A 25,920-nucleotide genomic window follows, 5' to 3' on the forward strand; every position below is an offset into this window, starting at 1 on the left:
TAAGTTAAGAAGCTTTTCCTTATATGATTATTTTTTTGTCCAAAAACCAACCATTCTAACTGAACAGCCATGGTATTGTAGGATTCTTGACCTGATGCAGAATCTTAGTCTATGTTAATCTTGACTGCATCTTGCAACAAATATAATCAACTTTCAGGCCCAAGAAAGAAAGTGAATAAAGAAGCAAATTTGAGAAACACAAAATTGATTGAAGTAGACTATCATTGGTTCTGTCACAATCTGTAGTCACGACAAAACCCCCACCATTTTGCCACTGCAAAACGGATGTTACCTGATCACTACAGAAAGGAAAACCCACAAAGAGGAAAATTTTCATGAAGGTAACTTTTGATGGGGTATTGCTAATGATATGCTATTCTTAAACAATTTAGGAAATCATGAGGTATATCAGAGTTTCAAACTTTTTAGTCCTGAATTTTTCTTCCTTGTACACTTCAAATCCTATGTTTAATCCAATATCTTTACTTATCTAGTTTGGTTCTTCCGATCTGTTTGTATATGCTTGTAGATTTAATGAATGATGATGTTTTTATCCAAAAAAAAAAAAAAAAAATCAAATAAAATTTTCAATTTTAATTTTTTAGGATCTAAATCTTTATTTCCTTTCCTTTCTTTTCTGTTTTCTTTAACTTTCTCCTCATTCTCTTTCTTAAACTCAGGCTTTATCTGTTCCACCACCCCAGACGCCCTGCTCCTTTCCTCCCTTTTGTTGCCCCACCTCATTGCTTCCCCCGCTTCCTCCATCCCCCACCCCACAGTCCCGACTTCCAACACACCAGCTGTTGTGATTACAGCAAATCCAAGACTGGGGAAGTTGACCTTTGTAAATTGCTGGGGACAAGTGGGCTTATATTCATTTGAAATAATTAATTGATGTATAGAAATCTCTGACCATCAGGGGGGGAAAAAAAGGCCAGGGGATTGTTACCCTTATACGCATATCCATGCACCAAATGAATAAATGTAACGTTCTTACCTTTCTGTTCTTTGAAATGTAGGTTTACACCTACAACTCGTTAAAAAAAATTAATAAAAAGAATTCTCACATACAGAAGTCAAAATTCGTGTACATAAAAAACATCCTAATCCTATAATTCAGTGTTACTAAGGATGCTTTTGATAAAATCGAACTCTGAAATCTGAAATTTTAATCTGTTAAGTTAGTGAACCGGTAAGTATTGCAATATTAAACACGTCTTGATTATCAAACACATCTGAACATATTAAAATTTCAACTATAAACCACACCTTCATGCATAAAATTAATTTCATTTAATTAAAATTGTAGCCTAAATTACTGAGCCATGCAAATATTAAAATAAACTAAATCTACTGATTAAAAAAAAAAGAGCCTTCGTTTATGATTTTGTTACAATGTTCTAATAGCATTTCTCCCTATGTCCCCTGTTAATTATGCAATAATACTCAGAATAAGGAAGGTATTGCAATTTTGTGACCATTTTTTACTCCAAAAAAAAAAAAACTGGTGCAACCTTAGATCATGAGGAATTATCACCAGATCATACGAATTGGACATGCATAAATACTACTCCACTATATATAACCTCTACCCGCCGCAACACGGCCCTGGGGATGTGCAGGAGGGAAGGTGGTGGGGAAACACGGGGAAGAGAGGCTGGATGTCGGGTGGACAAGGACGGTGGAATAAGGATTATTTTGCTGAAAAGATGTAAAGAAAAATTAAAATGATATTTGTTTCCCTTTATTTTATATATATCTATATAGTCGGGTTTCGGATAAAATTAATCTTTTTTATATTGACAGTGCAAATATTATCAGCGTTGAATGAATGATAATAGAAGAATGAATTTGCATTACTTCAAAACTGAAGAATAATACAAAGTAGTCATGTGAAAAATTGTAGTAGCCTCCTTCTCCCACTTCATATAATCAGGAGTTCAAGAAATTTAGCTTTTTGTGACTTGTTGGATTGCTGCAAGTCACAAAAAGTTTACAGTTTATGACATGAAAATAGAGAATGTGATAATAAATTTGATTTAAATAACAAAATGTATGGTTTTAAGTACCTGATTGGACCCTTTTACTCGTCATTGAATCTTTCTAATTTGATTTTCAAGAAAAAAAAAAACTTTCTAATTTGCACTAGGTGGAAGAGCAATTTAGCATCATAATATGAATTTCCCAGATCACATCCAGGATCTATGGGTTGATAATCCAATTTATCCGTTATGTTGCCTACCCCTTGCTGGCATCAACATAATCAAGCTGGATTTATAACTCATCACCTCATTTCTAGCATATAATTGCTTCATAAATGCCTTTGACTGATCTGATTCACGTATAAAGTTACACGTGAAGTAGGTATTAATGAACTTAACTAGCTTTATTTGAAATTCGTTATGAGCTGACTGCATTTTTGTGAAAATAAAAGTCTCACTTATTTCAATTCAATCCTATAGTAAGATTCAAAACAATAAACTTTCGTAATGAGATATTTTCTATTATTTCCTGAATTGAACTTATTTATCTTAGGTCAACCAATATAGACAAAAATAAATAAATAAAAGTAGTTGCCAACAGCCTATCAAAATGAGCAATACATTCCCGTTTGGATTGCTATTTTTAAGAGTTTTTATAATATATATATATATATATATATATATATACTGTAGCGATTTGATGTATATGAGGTAAAAAGATGATTGAAAAATATGTTCATGAAAAAACATAAAAAATTTTCTGCAGTAAATTGCCATATAAAGCAAAGTTTATATCTTACATATATTTGGAGAAACAATTACAACAAGCTCAGAATTACAACTTCAACCATTTTGACTTCCCTTATATATATATATTGGCTCCTATATTTGTGGAGGCAGCTTGAATCTTCCGGGGAAGAAATGTTGACTGGCCACTAAAAGCCAAGCAACAGCTTGCCAAGGTCCCAATAGGGCCAATACTGCCATACGAGAGTACGAGATCGATGTAAGCTGTATTACTTGCGGCCTGTCGATGAAGTTGTCCCACAGCAATGAAAGCTCTCAACATGGCCTAACTCAATGTATCGTCCTTATCCGCGTTATTTGGAGAACATCTCCAATTTGGTAGAAAACAAGAAAAAGTTGCTTATATATGATATGTTTCTTTGATTTGCTATGCTATATAAATGTAAATCTTCCGTTTCTGGTAAATGCTTGGAACTTTCTTGACTATCATTTTTGTTTTTTTTTTGGACAATGGCAACACCTATGTTATCTTCTTACTAAACATGTATAATGGAGAGGGAGAAACCATGCCACATGCAAGGTTTGGAAAGGCGAAAGCCATGCAATGGAGGGATTGAACTACACACTTGCAACCCAGAGAGGAATTTATATCTCCTTGTGGCCAATAGATACTTCTATAAACATCTTGGGGGATTAACTTCACTTTGCACTTGTGAACTTGCATCATTTTTTTACTTTGTATCCTAAATTTCAATTTTGAATACTTTGCATGCTAAACTCTTAAATTTTGAATATTTCTCATATGCGTCCCATTTAAGCCAAGATCAATGATCATGTTCATAAAATTAACGAGATAAAAGGTAGCGAATATTAATGATAATGTACTGTTTTATTCCAACTATGATCCCTTCGTTTATTTGACCATTTTTAGCACATTGTCATTTATTCATATGGTATTAATTCCTAATATTGTTAGCAAAATTAATGAGATAAAAGATGGTACAAATTAATGATAATGTATTATTTTATTTTTGCTATGATACATTGGCACCTTTTGATTATTTTTGGCACACTGTCATTGATTTGTTTGGTCCTCTCCGCTGCTAATTCTATAAAAGTTGTTATTGATTGAATTTAAATAGGATAAACTTGAGAGTTTAAGGTGTAAAATGTCCAAAATTGAGAGTTTAGGGTGTAATGTATCCAAAATTGAAATTAAGGGGCAAATTAAGTAGAAAAGTTATATAAGTTTGTGAGTCCAAAGTTGAATTTATCCTTAACTTGGGACATGTATATGATAGCATACACAAATATTAATAGAGATTAATATTTCGAAGTGATCAAACATTCTTTGCCTACCAATGAAAACTTGATATATTGGTTTGAAATCTCAAAATCCGGACAATCTAGGTTCCAGTCTCACCTGGTTATAGTTTGAATCAATTCTAATCTCTTACACATCCACTAAGTATCCAATAATCTTCTTCCCTTGTGGAATCTTGACAGGAAATGATTGCTACAGAACCAAAGGATTACTGAGACTCTTGAAGCCATAGATGGAATCCCCAGTCGTCATTAAATGAGTGCAGAAGGATACCATATGCTCTACGTTAGGAGGCGCCATGTGCATGGATGAAAATTCGTTCACATGCAGCCAGCACTAGACATTAAGTTGGAAAGATATGGAAGCTGCAAAACTGCCCCACCCCACAACTGCTATCCTATCTCTGATTGATAAGCCCGTGAACAATACCTTGCACGGCCGCCACCCTCTCCAAGTTCAAAGTTGCAGAACTAAGAGGGCATATAATTCTGATCCCCATTCCTCAGTCAATGCCTCAATGGGACTTGAGCAGCATTAAAATGATCCGCAGTTGAGTTACTTCGCAGCAAAATGCAATGTACTAATACAGCACACAGATTTTGATTTCGTCAAAGTTGCCTTGCCCACGCCCATTTCTTGTTTTAAGACTTTCGAGAATAACATGCATGCAACTAGAACAAGCACTACGCGTGAGAAGATTTTCTAGCTGCATGTACGATGTACCAAGAATGCCTTTGTCAAGTTTTGATAAATTTGCGTACATATAAGTTGAAAACTTACCAAGAAACTTTAAAACTTACACGCATTTTGATGCAAAGACGTGTATACATAAATTTGAGCCCATCTGGTGACCAAGGAACAATTATGGTATAGTAGCTAGTACGTCTGTACGTGGTGGATGAAAACTTGAATGGGATATGCATCGATGAATTCTCTTTGAAATTGATGAACAAGAATGGACTATTTTGTATCTCAATCCTTGCTCCACATCATGATTGTTTTCCATTGCTTTCACATGAACTCCTGATCCAACGTCTTATTGTTTTTTATTTCTTTCTTTGGACAACCAGAAACTAAAGTTAAATTGTGGGAAAAAAAGATTAAATTTGTATTTTTCAAAAGTTCAAACGCTTGATAATTTTACCACGTTCCCTTCGGCTTCTCAACCTATATTCGGAGAATCTATATATATATATATATATATATATATATATATATATATGAAAATAGTTATTTTAATCAGAATTATTTTTCACTCTTATGTGACATGCCAAATTGAAGAGAATTAACGAGTTACAGGTCATTTGGGTTTTACCTATATTGAATATTATATTATATGTTTAAAAATTATCCCTAATTTTAAAATAACTTTAAAAATAATTAATCTTTTCTTAATGATATCTAAAATAACTTTAAAAAATAACTAATCTTATCTTAATGCTTTCTATGTAATTATTACATAGAACTATAGTAAAATCTTTTTCAAATCACAATTATTAAAATCTTACATATTCCATAATTTACTTCCTTTCACCACCATATCATTGATTAGTATTCAAATTGTTCATCATCTCTTCCCTTAATTTTGAATTAACTTAGTACAAAAAAGAAAATTAACTGTTACACCGACAAATTTACTAATATTGTTGGAAACTAAATATTTATTGATGAAAAAACTGGATTGTTGGATCTTTTTTACTTAATTAAATATGGATATATAGTTCTAGGTTTATGGTCATTATAAAAATTTAAATTATCTAAAAGAATGTTTATAAAAAATGAATATCTACCAAGTTTTTGATATGGAATACATTATTTGACATATACTATCATATTATAATGAACGTATGTTAACAAATTTTTAAAAATTAGTAAATAATTGAACATTTAAAATACATTAATTTTTAAAGTTAATATGAATGAACATATAGGATTGTTGTTAATTTTCATATTTAAATTATTCATATTGGTATAAATTCACAATAAATAAGAAAAGAGACATGGGCAAAATTCTAGTTTTATAGTTAATGAACTTCTCCTATGAATTCTACCACAAAATTTTTTTTTTAGCATTCGGGGCTAAAACAATCTTGGACCTTAAACATCCGGCCCAGTGGAAGTTTAGTTGGCACTTCTAAGGACCCCATCTCAAACATCAGATTCAACCAAATCCTGTTTTTTCTGAATTTCCTAAGGCCCCTTTATAAGATTCATTTAATTCTGATACAGGATTGTAAGATTTTCCCATCTCAATGCTCCAGAAGGGCACTGGAGAACCAAATTTACCAAAAAAAGAAAAAAAAGGGTACAAGATAATCAAATAAGAGTTAAATTTTTCCAAAATAGTAAGCAACTGCTGTTCATGGACCAGCTTGCAGTTCAATCATTAGTGGCTCTTAAATGTGTAAAACTCTTGAGGGATGTCTCGGTTCTGTTCTCTAACAAGACTAGAAAAATTAGCTTCTTAGATTGGCTAGGATGGTTTCGGGGTAGTTTAGTTAGGTCTTGAGGTCGTGTGTTCGAATCATCTCTTTATCGCTTGTGTATACTTAAGGGACAGGGTGCACAAGCGCAGGAAGATTAGTCTGACAAAGTTGGAATACTTCCTGTGTTAAACAAAAAAAAAACTTTGAAAAATTGAAATGTACCACGCAAGGACGACGCTGCTCCTAGTCATGCCTGCCTATGAACATGTATCAAAGACAGGGAACATCCCGTACGTTTAAATTTCCGCTAGATATGTACGTTTTCAAGAGATCATTCTAATCACAGCCTGTTGACCTTGGCTAAAAGGTCAAAAAAGGGGGTAAATTAAAATACTTATTTAGCTTCTACAAAAAAGCAAGGTAAAGCAAAACCTTTTAGGTGTGGGTTGGATTGAAGAAAAGGAAAGACACGAGTAAAAAAAAAAAAAAAAAAAAAGAAAGGAGAGTAGAAAGAAACAGGTTCTACTTTTGATCTTGTTTGGACTGAGGAAGGAAAAGATCAAGTGTTAGTTAACTGGAAACAAATAAGAAAAAGAAAACAGTCTATTAAAAATGTTTAAATTATTTTTATTAAGGGTCTGTTTGGTTGGAAGTAAAATGTTTTCCTTGGAAAAATATTTTCTGTGGAAGTAATTTTCCATGAAAATCATTTCCCTTTCATCATTTTCAGGTGTTTGGTTAGCTTATTGAAAATATTTTCTTACTTCATTTTTCTGGTGTTTGTTTAACTTTTGAAATATTTTCACTTTTATCTCTATCTTTACTTTCTACACATTATAACTACATACTTCTTCCCATGCAAAATAAGAAAATTTATCTCATTGTTTAACTTTAAAAAATCTTGGAGAAATGTATATATGAATAAAAAATATCTCCTTAAGCAATAAACAAATTGCTGGCCATTTAGTGTCAAATATCAATCACATGCAATGCTTATTGTGACATATATCTTGCACTCTCACTGCTGAAAGTTTCTCTAGAAAAGAATGTCCCTATTATACATAATTAATTACTAACATAGGATGAGCAGGATGAGGTTTTTTTTTATTTTGAATATACTAGGGGGAGGTTGGGTTGGGTGGTACGGGGGAGGGAGTGTAAGGAAGAGGTCTTGGGTTCGAGTCCTCCTATTTACACTAAAAAAAAAAAAAGAACATACTACAAGATGTTTTCAGTAAGTTTGGAACATACTACAGGCGGGATGCATGCATTTCGGAAAACAACTTCAGTAAGTTTGGAAGGGAAGTTGTTTTCCATAAGATGAGTGAAAATATTTTACATAGGAAAATGTTTTCAGTAACTTTTGTGCAACCAAACACGGGAAATTAGGAAAATATTTTCCTGGAAAACATTTTCACCCGAAACAAACGGACCCTAAATGCGGTTCCTTTTCCTTTGTTTTCCCGCTTACTTTTAGAAAGAAAACAAAGTAATTAGATCCTTTTCCTCTCTATCCTTTTCTCTCCCTCATCCAAAATCAATCCAAGTAATTTTATAAATAATAATAATAATAAATCCCTCTAATTCCTCTCTCTTACTTTTCCTCCCATTCCCTCAATCCAAATGATGTCTAAAAGTTGAAATATGTAATAAATATTTGATTTTAGAATTGGAAGGAGGGAAAAGTTTTTTTTTTTTTAATTCTATGCTCTAGCGGGTCAACTATAAAGTTTAAACATTATCATCCATCCCCTAAATTGCATAAATCTTTGCCTACCAAATTTAAACTTAAACTTTTACAAACAACTAAACGCGAGACCTTCCTCTCAGCATACTCAAATAGAGGAATCAGACGAAAATAGTAGAATTTTTTGTTAGAGTAATAAATTCTACACGTAAATTTCAAATAATAAGAAAATATAAAAAATTCATATATATATATATCTAATACCATAAAATGGACATAAAATCTACAAATCAATTAGAAGCGTACTACAGTTTAAACATATCCCCACGCCTAATTTCTGATCACTTATATATGTATTGTTTTAAGTACTATCAGTGTACTGTTTGGCACTTGTTTTTGCAGAGCGTTTCCTGTGCAAGCTTTCTTGAAAAATTGGTGAGTTCAAATTCGGTGCGGACAAAAAATTAGGTAGTATATCTCATGTCAATAGAGCTATTTGAAGTGGATTCAGAAGCCTTCCCGCCATTTGTATGGGTAGTGGTGGGCTGGAGAAAGCCAGCCTTTGACAAGGACAAGGTTTGTTTTTTAGTGTCTTTTTGAATGCCTTTTCGGCCTGAATTTGAATTTCTTCTTCGAGTGCCCCCCCGTTCACCGGCTGATTAAACGCAAATAAATGAACAACCATTAATTATTATTTAGAGCCAAAAAAAAAAAAAGTGTAAATCCCAAGGTGCAATCATTAGCAGTAGTTTAATTGCTCGACAACTTTTGTGATGTGTAGTAGTCAGTATGGAGACGAGCAGGAACGGTCATCAGAAGGACCGTCCTGAACAGTTAATGGGTGCCTGAGCATTAGGTATCTTTTTAATTTGTTGATTTGTCCAACCACCTCATGCGAAATCCCAATTACTGCTGCTGGTTTTGTATACTATTCCTCCCAAGTAGAGTATTTGCCAATTCATTCTTGAGCCCTAAATCGTTTTCTTTTTTTTGTTCTTTTTAAGGTTTATGTATCTTACTTTCTTCGCTTAATCATTTTATTGGTTTTTCCTTTTCTAAGATTTAGGTTACTCAAAATATTTACTTATTAATTGGTTTTACATCAATTGGAAGAAAAAAGAATAAGCAAATAATAGATTCGTATCATCGTCTTCTTCAGACTTCCAGCATATTGTTCATAGCACCCAGGATTTTGTATAAACCTGGCAAGAGCCATGAATGTGTGACTTGCGGAGTTATGCTAATTGGGTCGGAAAAAGCAGCCTGTAGAAAAGTGGTCCTTGAATCAGATTCTCTAACAAGCATCTTACTGGTGAGAGATGGAAACTGCAATAGTCCTCACTTCAATCTTGTCAAGCAGATTAGAAACTTGAGGTGCCTGGGGTAATTTCCTGATGATCGGTGCGGCCCGCTCTCCTCGGGGTTGGTAGGATTAGTCAGGATGAGATCCGGACACCTTCCAATTGAAAAAAAAAAAAAAAAAAGAGATTAGAAACTTGAAGGATAAGAATTTGGAGTGTAAGATCCAACATGTTTGGAGGGAAGGAAATACATGTATACCGGACTGTTTGGCCAAACTCAGCTTGAAATGCATCCCAGGAGTGCAATATTACGAGGAACCTTATAAATCAAAATTGTTTGATAAAAAATTTATATATTTTTTAATTATGTAACGAACAAAATTTATATACAAATAATTTATCTTAATCATTTTTAAATTACACACACATTGAATGTGCTCTTAACCACTAATGCTTATAAAAAGCTTCACCATCGACAAAATGAGTTCAAATCTTGAGCCCGTCATGTAGAAGAATACCTAAATTGCAAGGCCAACCATGTATGTCATGCATGGAGCATGTGACACACGATCCTTGGATGCAGGCTTTGGCTCCAAGCCCAAGCAATGAAGAATTCCTCAACCACGATCACACAAATACAAGAATGCAAGGCATGTATGCAGTTCGTGTCCATTTGCTTTGCTATTTTTTGAAGTTTTTATACAAAAAAATATACTATAACACTTTTATATACGTAATGTAAAAAAATGATTGAAAAATATATTTATAAAAAAGAAAAAAAAAATGATAATCCAAACAAGTCACTTAAATCTTTCAAGTTTAAACCCTTAGAGCCAATTGGTCAATTAAAATTTCAAATCTCTAGCATTAATTTTGCAATAGGAATTTGTTTTCCACAATCATTGAACCCTAGTTTGTTTATGGAGATGCTAGTATTTGATACCACTACATCTTTTTGCCCAAAAGTACCATACTTTTATGCTCATTTGCTCTAGTTCATTTTCTTTTTTTTGACAACCTTTTCTTGGTCATTTTATGCTTATTTCACATGAAATGCATTCTGGCATAGTATCTTTTTCTAAAAAGGAGCATCTAAGAAATCAATCACACCAAACAAAACACCACTTTACAACAAGGATAAAAGCACAATTTTTATACTACAATATACCATGTGATTTTGGTCATTAACAACAAACCCTACATCAAAATTGCACATTAGTCTGCTCTTACATTACTCGTTCAAACCCAAAAATAACGCCAAAAAAAAAGGGGGGGCAAAAAAATTCACTTCATTGACAAAACTACCCTCGTCCTCGACCGAATCCAACGCAAACCCTGATTCGCCTCTACTCTACAGTCTTAGCCTATTCCATACTGCACCGTAGCACGTTCCCACGTGCTAACCACGTGAGATGAGCTACGCCATCATCTCTTCCACCGCAGTGCCCAACAAAACACGCTCAACAGAAATAAACGCCGGAATTTCCGCACCCAGCAGCCGCAGCAGCAGCTCGCCGGAGATCTCATTTTCCGGCAGTCCCGCCTTCCTCGCAAGGAGAAGGTTATGCTACATCTATATTAAAATTAATGAAAAGTACCAGCATACGGGAGTCTACTGAATAGGAGTTTAGATAGTGCAGCCGCAGAAGAGGAAGAAGAAGCAGAGCATGGAGACGAGCGCCACGGACTCGAAGGCGGTGACGAAGGACCACAGAACATTGTCAATGATCGAGAAATCCGGCATCCAGAAGCGCGGGGACCACCGATTAGGTGCTAAAGCCGAGAACCTGAAGCCGTGGAGGCCCCAGTTAGGCGTCAAGTACGATGCGAAAAGCCTCGGCCATCGCATAAACGACGTTGGTAGTGATAAGCTCTCATCCAACCACCGGAAAGCTGACGTCACGGAGGCCATGATTAATAAATGGAGAATCTTTCTCCCCCCAAGATCTGCAGCTTCTACAGGGTAGTAGGAGCAGAGAAATGTGGAATGTGGGAGAATACCTTTTTGGGAAAGAGGGGGGGGGGGGGGGTTTATATTTATATTTGTGAGGGGGCAATTTTGATTTTTGAAAATGGAGGATATGGGGTGGGGATAGAATATGTTGCGTTGTTGGATGGGCCTAGGGGCGAGTGATGTGGACCGTTCGATTGGTTTAGTCCTTTAGATTGATGAATGGGGGGACCTCAATGCGGTAATTTGGGATGAATGGGACCTATGGGTTCAGTGGGCATCTGACATAAGAAGTTGAAGGGTTGATTTATTTAATTATCAGCATGTGATGTTTGTTTCCAAGCAAATTTCATTTTGTATTTTAATATATATATATATATATATATATATATAATCTCAGAGTCTTCAAAAGTAGGGTTCAAGAACGAACTAAACTATTAGTAATACTTCAATCCATTTTGGTTTGATAAATGAACCAAATTTTGCAAGAGTTTTTGTTCAATTAGCTTAAAATGTGAAAGTTATGTATAAAAAATTTATCTTATTTAAACTTGACTTGATAAACCTCATTTGAATTTGGTTTAAGAATAAACGGGTTGAGTTTGAAAACATTTTTTTAGGTTTGTTGAAATAAATAAATAAGTTTGAACACTATAGTCTTCCATTTTCAATTTGATTAAATTCGCTTAAACCCTTAATCAAAACTCTATCACTATAGTTAACGGGGGGATGATGAGTTAATGTGGAAAATTTACCAGATTATTATCATCTGACAGGAAAATGCTATTGTTGAACATATATGCATTTTTCTTGTATGCATAAGTTTGATTATGATTGATTGTTTTCCATAGGTTTGATGATAGGGTTTTCATGTAGAAATTATCAAATTGAAGTCTGTTTATGACCAGTTATGTCAAGAATTACAGATAGACATTCTCCACTTTGTTAATCTCAAAATTTGGAACATATTCGATTGGAAAAGGTAGACAACAAAAAATTTTTATTTATTTTTATATAAAAAGCAAATTTCATTAACAAATTGTTGAATATTTTACAGATACAATAAATTCGAAAAATTATGAACATATCTGAAAAATACAAAAGATCTTTATAATGATGCCTATACAAAAGCGTGAAAACTCGATCAAAATCTCATGAGATGTGGATTTCAAAATTCTAATAGACATGTTATAGTCCGTTGAAATTTCAATTTGTGTTTGATACTGCGAAAAGAAAAAGGGAAAAAAAAGATATTCGGCTAAAAATGTTGTATATATTTTTTTTTTGGATTCTTTTTCAAGTTAAAAGGATATACAATTTTCAATACTCAATAGTAACAAAAAAAAAGCAAAAAGAAAAGGTTGTCATTGTCTCCAAAATTGGATTAATAATTTGCATTTAGATACTACTTTACTTTTCTCCATGTAATCTAGGTAACCAACCCCTCATAAACTAATGTTTGCCGGGCAATCACAAGAGCAAGTGATCAACAACATGTGAAAGACAAGAAAAAAAAAAAGAAAGTGGTGTTTCCATCCTTTTCCATTTGGAAAAGTAAGATGGTCCTCTGATTAAAAAAATCAAATACTGCAATATGAACATACAATAAAAGTCAAGCCAAAATCCCATTACTTCCAATTCCATTTCTTTATTTGCAGTCTAGTCTTCCAAAAAACTTGGCCCTTAAGTTGCACTGGATAATACTTTGTTCATGCTCACTCATGGCTAATTAATATATGTCATGTCACTTTCTTCTCCTCCTCCTCCTTGATAGTAAAAGCAATTCCTAGTATGAATTAGACATGAACAAAACCACTAGCTAGCTCATAAATATTGGCACATCTTGGTACACGGCAGATTAATTTACACCATCGAATTTTTTTCTTGTTTCCTTTGCTAGTTAGCCATGTGTTAGAGAAGCTCTTAGTGTATATTGATTGCTAAACTAGTGTCCAACTACATGGGACAAGTGTCCTTGAGATGATGAGACAGAAGCTGAATTCTGCCAATTAGTGGCCTCAATACAAACAAGGAAAGTAAAGCAACGAGGAAGCTTCTCTATGTTGCCCTTGATGTTACGCTCTGCCTTGTTTCTATTGCATTTTTCTGAAAAAAGAAAATTTGGACTTTTTTTCAGAATATTTCCTTCAAAAAGAAAATATATATTACATTTCAAAGAAAAAAGTTATAGTTTCTTCTTTTATTCTTTTGCCAAAAAAAAAATCTCAAAAAGTGTAATCCAAACAAGTCAGTTTTTCGATCAAAATTTGTTCACGTTACGTTCTTGTTAAGATATTAATTTATGTCATTTTTAAAACACATATATTCTTCTTTTTTTTTCGTGTAAGTAGGAGGTTTTGAATCGAGATTTTCCATTTACACTCCTTCCTCTTGTATCATCCAACATATCCCTCCTCTCAACACATATAATTTAGGATGTGTTTGAGAAAACTGAAATATGAAGTTTGATTCTATTAAATTATTGAATTGTTAAGTACTAGATCTAATACATTTGAATGTATATCACATTAAATGATAAGTTATTCACTTATTACTTATATTTTGGAGTAAGTTTTGCCTAGAAAATTCAGTGTCACTAAATTAATTCAAATGTTCTATTTTCAGTTATCAAACGCGTATAAATATATTAAAATTTGAACTCATTAAATTTAAGTATTAAATTGAATTATCAAATAATGCCATACTAGCAAGTTAGCACTCAAATAAGATGGGATTGGGGTGCCTAATCTAATTAAAGCAAATGGATGATCCTTCATTTACCTACTAAAAATGGTATTTTATAATTATCTTTAATATCAAAACATTTCATAAGTCAACGATCAAAAGTTTAGGTCTTGTGCAAAATTTCAGATCAGATCACCAGCTTGTACTTCACTACTCAATCAAGCAATTACATATTTTCAGCAGTATACTAAATTTTTTTTTTAGTGTAAGCATCTCTTTTTTCAACACTAGCTGATGTGCATGTATGGCAAATGCCTTCAGGGATGAGCTTTCAAACACGAGAAAAGCATGTAATTCGTTGTCAATTCTTATCAAGCTGCTCCAAAACAACCATGATTTGAATTCCTCAAGCACAGAAAAATAATTAATAATTCAACCGGTAACCACCAGCCTCCCCAAATAAACTGATATGACAATTAAAATCATAAATACGATCGTATGATTAGGAGCAAATTAATTTACTCATGCAAATGTTGTTGGGCCTTTTTTCGGTGAGACTACTGGAGCAACGGATCTTCTGTCTCATTTTCTGTATTGTTCTCTATTTTATTTTATAGTATATTACTATTTTTCCTTCATAAACATCATATTTTAGTTCCTTTTTATTTTTTTAAAAATCTAATAACTATTAATTGAGTAAAAAATAAATACAATAGTATCAAAAAATAATATATAATAGAAAAATAAAAAATACAACAGAAAATTCTTCAAAAATCTCTGCTCCGTTTGGATTAGCTGTTTTTTGGGGTGTTTTTAAAAAATTTTACTGTAGCAGAGTTTTTAGAGTATATTTTGAAATATTTAGGAGTAGTAGAGTTTTTAAAATTTATTTTGAAATATTTTTTAAACATTAAATAAAATTTAGACTACTTTTTAAAGTACCTTTTAGAGTACTTTTTAAAAATTTTTATAGTATTTGAAAAACTAGTTTTTGAAAAAATGAAGGATCCAAAAAATGAAGGATTCAAAAACTAGTATTTGAATTTGTTAAATTTTGTGTATTGTTCAATCAATTGTTATTGGATTTTAAGAAAATAAAAAGAATTAAAATATGATAGTTATGAAAGAAAAATAACAATATAATAAAAAAAAGTATGACAGAAGATCTGTTGCAGAATACTAATTAGTGTTTGGATTGCATTTTTCATGATTTTTCATGGAAAAATTACTGTAGCGATTTGATGTATGTGAGGGAAAAAGGTAATAGGGAAATGTTATTACGGAAAACAACGTAATTTTCCGACGGAAAATCACAATCCAAACAAGGCCTCTCGGAAACACGAAATGATTTGCCTAGAAGTCTGGTTGATTTAAAACTTAGGACGTGTTTGGTACTGTGTGAAATATCTTCCATGAATTTTTTTTCCCAAGAAATAACCATTTTTCCATTTATTTTCATGTGTTTGGTTTGCTAATGGCTTGGAAAGAATTTCCCCAAAATCGTAAGGCCCGCCTACTTCATTTTCGGTCTTCATCATGTCCATAGACCCAATTAACTAGTGGGGAACATGTTTTATGAATCAAACAGCAACACCATATGCAAGCGGGAAAAATTCATTTTTTATCATTAAACTTTGAGTTAAGGACATATTTCGTCCTCAAACTTTTAGACGCACCACATTTAGTATTTGACCCACATTTAGTCCAAAAACGGTAAAATATTCAATTTGAAAGGAGAAGGCTGACATAGCTGTTGATTTTTGACTGAAAAGTTGTTTTTACTTAACGGTCACGTGCCAAACACGTGACTTTCTCCATCCAAATTAATCAATTTACCGTTTTTGGACTAAATGTGGTAAAAAAAATTAATTCATGTACTAAATGTGATTTGTCTAAAAGTTTGAGAATGAAATGTGTCCTTAGTTCAAAATTTAAAGACGAAAAGTGGATTTTTCCCGCGCAAACCGAACTGCAATGTTGGAACTTTCTTCCTATAGAGCCCACCACCTCTCCATGCCCCATTTCATGAATTATGAAGTCTATCTGCTCGCCTCTTAAAAGTAGAACCATAGTTCTAAATAGAGAGCTTAGAGACTTCAAGATCCAATTTTAACAATCAAATCTAATCAAGCATGAAAATCAAGGGGAATTTGAGATAGGGTTTCTCTAACAAGTGTCCTAAGAGCAATCTAGAATGAAAATCTTATGTTGGTGGACTCTAGAGTCCTGAGCCACCAGAAAATAACTTCAGTAACTTAATTAAGGAAGTTGTTTTACATTGCAATGGAGAAAATATTTTACCACAAAATATATTTTCACCAGTTATGGAAAATGTTTTCAGGGAAAAAATTTTCATTCGAAACAAACACAGCCTTAGATATCCATTTTTTACACTTACCATTGAAGTTTTTTTTTGGCTAATTTAATTTGTTCTCTGGATTTGTTTTAGCCAATATTTTTGGTGCATGCTTTTTTTTTTTTTTTTTTTGACAATCGATAGCACCTATACTGTTCTAATCTACAAATTTTTCGTTGATCTTTTCTGGCAGAGTGAAGATATCTATATTTTTTTGTTTATTTAATTACTTGAACGATTGTGTACTACACTACATAGTAGTTTATTGTTCTGCAAGTTCCAGCAAATTCATTTTGGATGCCTTAAATCCAATGATCTTAATTCCTCTAACATGAATATAAATAGCTTAAGATTAAAGTTTTCATCAGTTCTCTCTCATTTTCCCCTTTTGTTTGGAAAGGAACAACATGAAGATCCAAGAAACACATCAACTATTAGAAAAAGGCCCTTAAATGGATTGGAAAATAAATGTGGAATTAAATATCTCATTATTTTGGATTACATGTTTGGTAGCAACAGGTTGTTCAATTTTGATGAATTCCTGTTTTTAACATTTCCTCCATTTTTTCAACTGGTAGTTATGTTTTGGTTGGCCAAGCAATAAATTGGCCAAACAAGTCCTAAATTTTTGTAAGAGCCCGTTTAGATTGCTATTTTCTGAAATTTTTGTGAAAAAATTATACTATAATAATTTAATATATATAAAATAAAAAATAATTAAAAATTGCATTCGAACAACACCCTTGCTGGTTCTCAATGTGAAAATGGATATGGTTCCTTGTCAGTCTATGACGATATGATGCATTTCCACGTGGTTTGACCGTTCCAAATTTCATTACAGGTTAGAGCGTTTATTAGCACTTACTATTAGATTACCATCTACAGTTGACCCATTGAAGCAGACCAAAGATATTTTCTCCATCCATATTCCACGAGGTTGCATTATTTTATGGAAAACTCCTATGGTCTTTAAGTCAACAGCCTCTTGGGCTGTTGGTAACCCAAAGACATTTTAAGTCTTGGGAAGGTTCAATCCTTGCCTCCCACTAAAATTTGTCACAATTTGTGGCTGTCTTAATTGACCTTCATCATCGATGGAGTTTGTACTCACATCGAGTCCCCTTTCCCTTCTCCTAGATTAGCCTAGATTAAATTATAGAAATTCTATCATTGCGCAAAAAAAAAAAAAAAAAAATCCTGTGTTCTTTAAGAATTAGAGTAACTGAAACTAAAGTTGAATACTTGAATCTATCTAGCATATGGTTAACCATACAAGTTGTTAGTCTTTAGTATAATACTTGTCTGTTTATGCAAGTCCGTATTTTGTTTTCGTTACTACTTACGAGCGCTAATCTTTATGATAAAATAATATCGTTATGTTAGTGTCTATTAGTTGGTTTAATGTCTATTTTTATACTAATCAAGTTTTACATTACATGGTATAAATCTCAAGATCTAGATCAAGAAACTCTCAAATCTGACATTAAGGACTTTAATACCTCAATTAAGGGCTTTATTTAAGTGAAATCACGAGTTCAAATCATTATGAGTCAATTGGAGGGTTTGTTTGGATAATAGATTATTTGGTCAAATATATTTGCTGACATCACCATTACAATTTCCAATACAGCTTTTTATCTTTCCAATTATCTTTTTATCTCACATACATCACATAACAAAAAGTGCTACAGTAATTATTCCAAATAATACCCTATCCAAACAAACCCGGAGAATCACTGTCAATTCTTTAAAAAAAAAAATGAAATCACTTGTTAAATTTCATCATCCTACATATCATCACGTAATGTCAATGTACAAATGAGGTAGGGACATTAATCAGCCTGAGTTAGAATCCAAACACACACACACACACACACAAAGAAAAATTCTCTTCTTTCTTCATCTTCCTCCTCACACCAAAGTCTACCACCACCTCCACTGTCGACCGGCTGCTGGCCGCCGTCTTCACCGGCGCCAGTGACTCTTTTCTTTTTTCCCCTTTCTTTTTTTTCTCCCTCTCTCTCAAATACACAAAAAATTTTCTACTGATTCTATACTAAGGTGCTGTTTGATAATCCAATTCATCACTTAAATTTAATATATTTAGATGTTAATATGATCAGACGCATTTGATAACAAAAAATTGAATATCTGAATCAAATTTAGTGCTGTTGAATTTCTTAGACAAAACTTGCTCCAAAAAATAAATGATAAGGTATTCATTTATTAGTGAATGTAATATACACTCAAATGTATTTGATTTAATATTTAATAATTCAATAACTTGGTAGATTCAGATTTTAAATTTTAATTTTATCAAACACACTTAAGTTACGGTAAAGTTTTATACAATCATCCAAAAAACACACCTTTCAAGCCGACACAAGTAGCGTAGATATTTGTAGGCCAAAAAAAAAAAAGAGAAAGAAAGGAAGCCTTGTTTTGGCCGACGTTCCACGATTTCTTACTTCGACATTCCACGCTTTTATTCGCATAAATTCCTCGAAGTGCCCACCTGTTATTTCTTAGGGTACCCTGCTCCTTGTACGAGGATTTGTTTCCAGCATCCGAACATAGCAAGAAAAGAAAACCTGGGCTACTCAGCAATTCAATAGTAATGGCAGCAAATCACAGCACCATCATCCTCAGTCAAAATCCAGAAGAAGCCGAAGAACGACAACAAGAAAAGGAAGATTATGGAGTATTATTATACTACAAATACTTCAACACCCCCATTCCCGACCTCCAGCATCTCCTCGACTTTTACAATTCCAACTGCAACTCCCTCTCCCTCCTCGGCCGCGTTCGCCTCTCCCCCACCGGCGTCAACGTCACCGTATGTAGCTTTTTTGTATATTAATATCTGCCTTTTCTTTTTTAGCTTTTGCCTTGTTCTTGTTTCAGTGCTCCTTTTGTTTTTCCTGATTATGTCTTTTGGTCTGGCTGCAAAATGAAATCTGAGGAGGTTGTGGAAATAAATGGGTTCTTGTTGTTTTGCAATATATTTGGTCATTTTCATGATGCACACCTTTTTTGTTATTGGTTTGCTCTTTTTCTTTCCTCCTAATTTTGCCTGAGAAATGGGAGTGGATGGTTTCTTATTGTTTTGGAATTGTTTGAATTGTTTTACTTGTTTAGGTTGGTGGGAAAATGTCGGCACTAGAGAAGCACATTGAGGCTGTGAAGTCTAATAGTTTGTTCGAAGGGACAGATTTCAAGCTTGCATCTTGTCATCAACCTTTGAATGACAAGGTTGCCAGAGAATGCGGGTTCACTTCACTCTCAGTCCGGATTGTTAAGGTTGTGCGAATTCTTTGTTAGTTTAGGGTTGCTCATATATTCTATTGCTTGTGTTCTATAGTTGATGTGAAATGGTGCATAGGTCTTTTTCAATCAGGACTGGTGTTGTGACTACTTTATGCTTGTGCCATTTGTTTGCGGTATCATGATATGTGTGGCTTTGGTTATCTTAAAAAGGGAAATGCTTGTGGCTTTGGTGATTGTGTTCTGTATTTGCTGAAAAAGGTTTTGCTCAGCACCAAATTTTATAAGCAGTTATTTGTTTTATAAGCAGTTATTTGTTTTTCCCAACTTTCCTTTATTTCTCGTCTGTTTTATCTATTCATCTATATTTTTGGGCTGATCAAATTACTCTGGTATCAAAAGTTTGTGCCTTATTTTTCTGGTATCGCATAACCTTTATCTGCTGATAATGTGTACTTATTGTACTCAGGAACTCGTCACTTTAAGTTCAAATCCATTATTGAAGTCACCAGAAATTTCAAATGCCGGGAGGCATCTTTCTGCAGTTGAGTTTCATTCTGTCCTTCAAGATGCTGGTATTTACATGTGTCTTATGCTTCTAATTGTCATCTCCTAGCATTACTATTTCAGAAGATTATAGTTTTTTTGGCTGTCAATTTTCGCGCAGATGAGATAAAATGAGGTTTTATTTTGCTACTTTCCTTATTCTGAATATTTTTGTCAGGAAAAATTCAAGATAAATCTAATTCAAGTTCTGATAGGAGGCTAATCCTGTTAGATGCAAGGAATTTGTATGAGACTAGAATTGGGAAGTTCCAGAATGTAAATGTGAAAACTCTGGATCCCCAAATTCGGCAATATAGTGATCTTCCATCTTGGATAGATGATAACTCAGAGCAACTGCGAGGTAACAGTATTCTTATGTAAGTATTTGTTTGAATCTCCTGTCCCCCTTGGTCTGAAATTATTCTACCTTGAGATGTTAGGAGCTGACAATACCTGTTATATTTCCTCTTCTATTTTGTGATTTGTTTGGTTTCTGTGGGGCAAAAAAAATAACTGGAAAGAAAACTCTATGAAATGGGTAATGTAGTGCATGGCCGTGCTAATGTTAATATTTTGGTGGCAAATGAATGGATTTGTAAAAAACTTAAGGTGATAGTTCATTTCTTGTCCATTATGCCTCACTGGAGAAGACCTCTCTTTTTCTGCTTTTATTGAGTTTTTCCGTAGTACGTGTATTTCACACTGCTGCTCCTACTACTATATTTCTTCCTTCAGTTATCCCCCTTGATAATTGCTTTTTCTTTTGTTCGCCCTAATTTAAGTTTATCTATGCTCATTCATGGATGATATAGCATTGGGGTTGTCCTACTTATAGGCAAAGAGGTTTGAGTGGCTTTTTATGTTACTCAATGACTTTGCATCAAAATATGTGCTTTATCTGGTTTCAAGAGGGTTTTGATACTAAACAGGTATTGCACTGGAGGAATAAGATGTGAGATGGCTTCAGCTTATATTAAGTCTAAAGGTGTTGGTTTTGAAAATGTATTTCAGGTGAGATGATGTGATTTAGTGTCCTTTCTCTTTCTGTGTCTTTTCATTGAACTTCTTTGTTCTTTGTGTTTTCATGTACTTTGCTTTCTGTTAGGATAATGTCTTTTTTTTTTGGATGATGCCCTTTAAAGAAGTTGAGGAGCCATTTGGCAATTCTGCTAATGTATTTATTAAACTGAAAACCTTTTTGCAGTTATATGGTGGCATTCAGCGTTACTTGGAACAATTTCCAGATGGTGGTTTCTTCAAGGGAAAGAATTTTGTTTTTGACCACAGGTATGGCCATTTTTCCATGATTCTCTGTATTGATATTGGTATGCTTTCTCTACGGATAAGGCTATGACTTATTTTCTTTGTCATCGCTGCACTTGTTACTAAAGGACCATCTTTATTTTGACCAGAATGCAGAGACCTAGGATAAAGTGTGGATAGTCAGATAAAATCTTCTTTAGGTCACACAAAACTTTGGGAGAGACATAAAAGGTCAAGGGTTTTTGAAGTGACGGACATTTTTCTTTTTCCTTTTCTTTTCTTCTGAACTTCTTTCCTACTGAACCCTAAAGCTGTAAGCAGTGTAATACCACTGTTACTGATAATGTTTTGTAAAAAATTGTTCCGAGTAACTTAAGTAACTTAGGATTTTTGATAGCTGATTATATCCTTTTTGTACTGTTAAAATACAGCATTCTTGAAAGTGACATCAATCTTAGAGTTCATTAGGGTGTTAATGTTCCTTGCCAACTTAGTTGTCATTTAGTTTGAACCTGTATGAACTATTGCTAATGAGGTTCCTAGCCAACTTAGTGGGTAACCAGTTCATGTTCGGATGAACAATTGCTAAGAAGAAAAACAAATTGTAATCTCTATTTTTGAAGTGATTTGGAGTATTCCTTATTTCTTGGTTTTAAGTTTCTTCAAATGGTTTGGATCTGGCTTTGCCATTTAATAGGATACTTGACCAGAAGATAGGTGTTAATTAAGATAATTGTGGATGCTTAACAGTTTGTTGCTTGGGCTTACAGGGTATCAGTTGGAAGCTTAGATTCAGATGTTTTAGGCACCTGCCTCCTTTGTGGCTCTTCATATGATGACTACTCTTCACGATGCCGATGCAGATATTGTAGGATGCTTGTCTTAGTCTGTGATGGATGTCAGGTATGCACTTCTGAAATGTACTTAAAAGTTTTATACATTGAATGAATTTGAAATTTGATTCTAAACGCTTTCTGATTATTTCCTTTCATTCATGACACTAAATTCTTCCTAAAACAAATTTTATTTGACAAAGAAACAAAATCTGCTTGTTAATCCTTCCTTTTTCCTGAGGGACTTTGTCTCAATATTATGGTATCAAGTTTCTTAGCCAATCCAAGTCATTAACCTGCATTTTCAGCAAAAGAATTCTTATTCAAGTTGGAATTGATTCCTGGAAGTGTCGACTGTTATCTTGTTCAATTCTTTTCCTCTAAATAGAGTTAGTGTTAAGTGTATTGGAGAGCAAAAGTGGAGCCATTGATCTGTTTGTCTTGTTTACTTTTGTATGCTAACCCTTATATTTTCCTGCACAAGTTATGCAAGTGGCGGGAAGACCTATATTTACTTTTACATCTCATCTTCAAACAATAACGTGAACAAGGACTTTAAAACATACGCATGAATCTATTCATGGTCTGTTAGGTCTGGTTGTAGGAATGATTTCTGAGGGAGAATACTTTGTGTTTTATCTTGTTACACATCTCTTTACAGAGCTTATATTGATTTTTCCATGGTGTGTAGATGCATACTATATGTTTTGACTTAAAATGGTGTTGTAGCTGGATTTACCTATTTTTCCCCGCCTGTTAAGATGAATATACAAAGCTGATCTGGAGAGCTGGTATCTGGGTTCATGGTTTAAATCTGATGGGAATTCATCTAATGAGTTCAATTGTAGATTTCTGTTTCTTGCAGTTTCTCATGATGTGAATCTAGTTTTATTGTTTTGTGCAGAAAAAGAGTCCATCATATATCTGTGAACTGTGCAAAAGGAGTGGTAAATGTGTTGACTCAGTCTCAGAAATGGAAGATGACAATTCAGAAGCATCTGAACCAGCAGAAATCAAACTTGTTAGCAATTCAAATCAAAGAAAAATTCCATCTTCCCCAGCATTGGTGAATGGTAAGGTCTGTATCCTTGCTATTTGTTGTATAGTATCACTTTTAATACATCAAAACCCTTTTCAGCTGGCATATTACACTGATTTTATGCCACCACAGTGAACAGAGAAGTAGAATTTCAGAGCCACGTAGATATATAGGATGTTCTAAACCTTTCATTCTGTGGCTGATTCTTCAAGTCCTGACATTTTTATTGATCAAAATTAACTGTTTCTGCATATTTCTGTTTTCATGTTTTATCGATTTTAGTATTCTTGTTATCTTTGTCAATCATCTGACTACATTAGGTCATTATGTTGCAGGTTCTAGGACCTCAAAAAGGTTGAGAATCCTGTGCTTGCATGGTTTTCGACAGAATGCTTCTGGTTTCAAAGGAAGATCTGGATCGCTAGCAAAGAAGCTAAAAGCTTTAGCAGAGCTTGTTTTTGTTAATGCACCTCATGAATTACCCTTTATATACCAACCTTGTTTGGCGGACCATCATAATGGTATATCACCATCCCAAGATCCATGTCCTCCAAAAGTTTGCAGTAAAAAGTTTGCATGGCTGGTTGGCTCTGATTATCAAGGAAAAAGTGATGCTGGATGGACTATGGCTGACGTTCCATTTGACTTGCTACAGTACCAACAACAGACAGAAGGTTTTGATGCATCGCTTGCTTATTTGAGAACTGTATTTTCTCAAGCTGGTCCATTTGATGGAATCTTGGGATTTTCACAAGGGGCTGCAATGGCAGCTTTACTTTGTGGTCAACTAGGGAAGCTCAAGGGTGATGTAGATTTTAGATTCGTGATCTTGTGCTCTGGCTTTGCCATTAACATGGAGGGGTTTCAGCAAGGATCAATCAACCTCCCTTCCCTTCATATATTTGGCAATGGCAAAGGTAGAGACAGGCAAATCAACAGCCAAACAAGCAGACACCTTGCTTCATTATTTGAAGATGGCTGCTCAGAGATCATTGAGCATGACTTAGGTCATATAATTCCTACACAATCACCACATATTGAGAGGATAAAAAATTTTCTTCAACGTTTCCTATGATTGAAAATTGTCCTTGCAGGATTTTGATGGCTGGTCTCTGCCCTTCTTGTAAACTATGATTTGTGCCCTTTTGTCTGAGAACTACTATCGAAATCTGTTCAGTGTAGTGTGCTCGATTGGAAATTTTAGAATCTGTTTGGATTGTCAACCTCTGGGAAATTTTTCAAAGAAAATTTCCCTATACACGTTTTCAATCGTTTTTTTATCTTACATACATTATATTGTTGTTGTAATTTTCATTTTTTTTGACAAATACTCCTAAAAAATGCAATTTTAAGTGGAACCTTAGCTATCCTTGAAAATCAACGAGTCTTGATTTAAAGTCCAAGTACTATGCTTCACATTTTTTTATGCTATATGTCAGCTGCATCTTTAACAATCCTTGTTTGTGAACCTTCATGCAAATTCACGATGTTTTAACTGAATGGTGAGCTCTTATATCTGCAATGACTGAAATTTTTGTACACACTGTTAAAGAAAAAGGTTGAATTGTGTAAAAAAGAATTTCCTGAAATATCTTTTTAGATATTTACTAGATTTATAAGATTTTGGCCATGTTAAAAGTAAAAATGTAACCAGGAAAAAAAAAGATTATTAGTTTACGAAATTAGGTCTCCGAAATCAAATTAGTTGATTGAAAGTAGGGATGTATGCGAGCCGAACTACTCGCGAGCGACGTCAATGGCTTGGCTTGAACTCGGTTTGATCGAGTTCGAGCCGAGTCTCGAGCTACTCGAATGTACTTTCGAGTCGAGTTTCGAGTCAGTATTTTGGGGCTTGTGGCTCGTCGAGTCGAGATATATTTAAATAATATATATAATTTAAATTATATATATATTATAATTATAAAATTACCGTTATGGGTATAATTTATATTGAATTTACAATATACTCGTCTTTATAATAAAATTCCATAATGGCAGAATTGTACATTTTTTTAGTCGAGTTAAAAAGCTTGATTAGACTCGACTTGATAAGGCTTGACTAAAGGTCGAGCCTTATCGAGTCGAATCTCGAGTTTAAAGGGGTTTTCTCTAGTCAAGCCTCGAGTTACGATTTTTTAGGCTCGATCGAACTCGAGCCTAGTTACATAAGGGTCGAGTCGAGCTCGAGTATTGTTATACTCGAACTTGACTTGGCTGGATGTAATACTCGAACTCGACTTGGCTCGATTACATCCCTAATTGAAAGAACAGGCAAATAGCTCCTCCTTTCTCCTTTTTGCCAAAAAAAATTATTTTTGATATGCAATTTTTAAGGAGAGAGGAAAGAGCTAGTTACTTGGATGATTACCAATTAAAGATATTCTATTGTCCCTTAAGATACATTTTTATTTATTTAAAAAGTTGACTTATTATTGTAAGGGGCCTTTGCATCAAAGATTTTTGTTATCTAATATGCAATGAGGAGAAGAAAAGTGAAGATTAATTGACAATTGTAC

The 25,920-nt window shown here is 33.7% G+C and overlaps 1 protein-coding gene across 1 annotated transcript; it reads left to right on the forward strand.

Annotated features, from left to right (window-relative positions):
- The first annotated feature begins 19,031 nt into the window (after positions 1-19,031).
- On the forward strand, positions 19,032-24,712 carry LOC113762244 (rhodanese-like domain-containing protein 6). Its single transcript, XM_027305608.1, has 9 exons — positions 19,032-19,295; positions 19,598-19,759; positions 20,193-20,298; positions 20,448-20,646; positions 21,199-21,280; positions 21,474-21,556; positions 22,303-22,435; positions 23,270-23,438; positions 23,740-24,712. Exons 1-9 carry the CDS (start codon positions 19,077-19,079, stop codon positions 24,477-24,479), a joined length of 1,893 nt encoding a protein of 630 aa, XP_027161409.1. The 5' UTR covers positions 19,032-19,076; the 3' UTR covers positions 24,480-24,712.
- The last annotated feature ends 1,208 nt before the right edge of the window (positions 24,713-25,920 follow it).

Source organism: Coffea eugenioides, chromosome 2 (genome assembly GCF_003713205.1).
Source record: "Coffea eugenioides isolate CCC68of chromosome 2, Ceug_1.0, whole genome shotgun sequence".
Taxonomy (NCBI): Eukaryota; Viridiplantae; Streptophyta; class Magnoliopsida; order Gentianales; family Rubiaceae; genus Coffea; species Coffea eugenioides.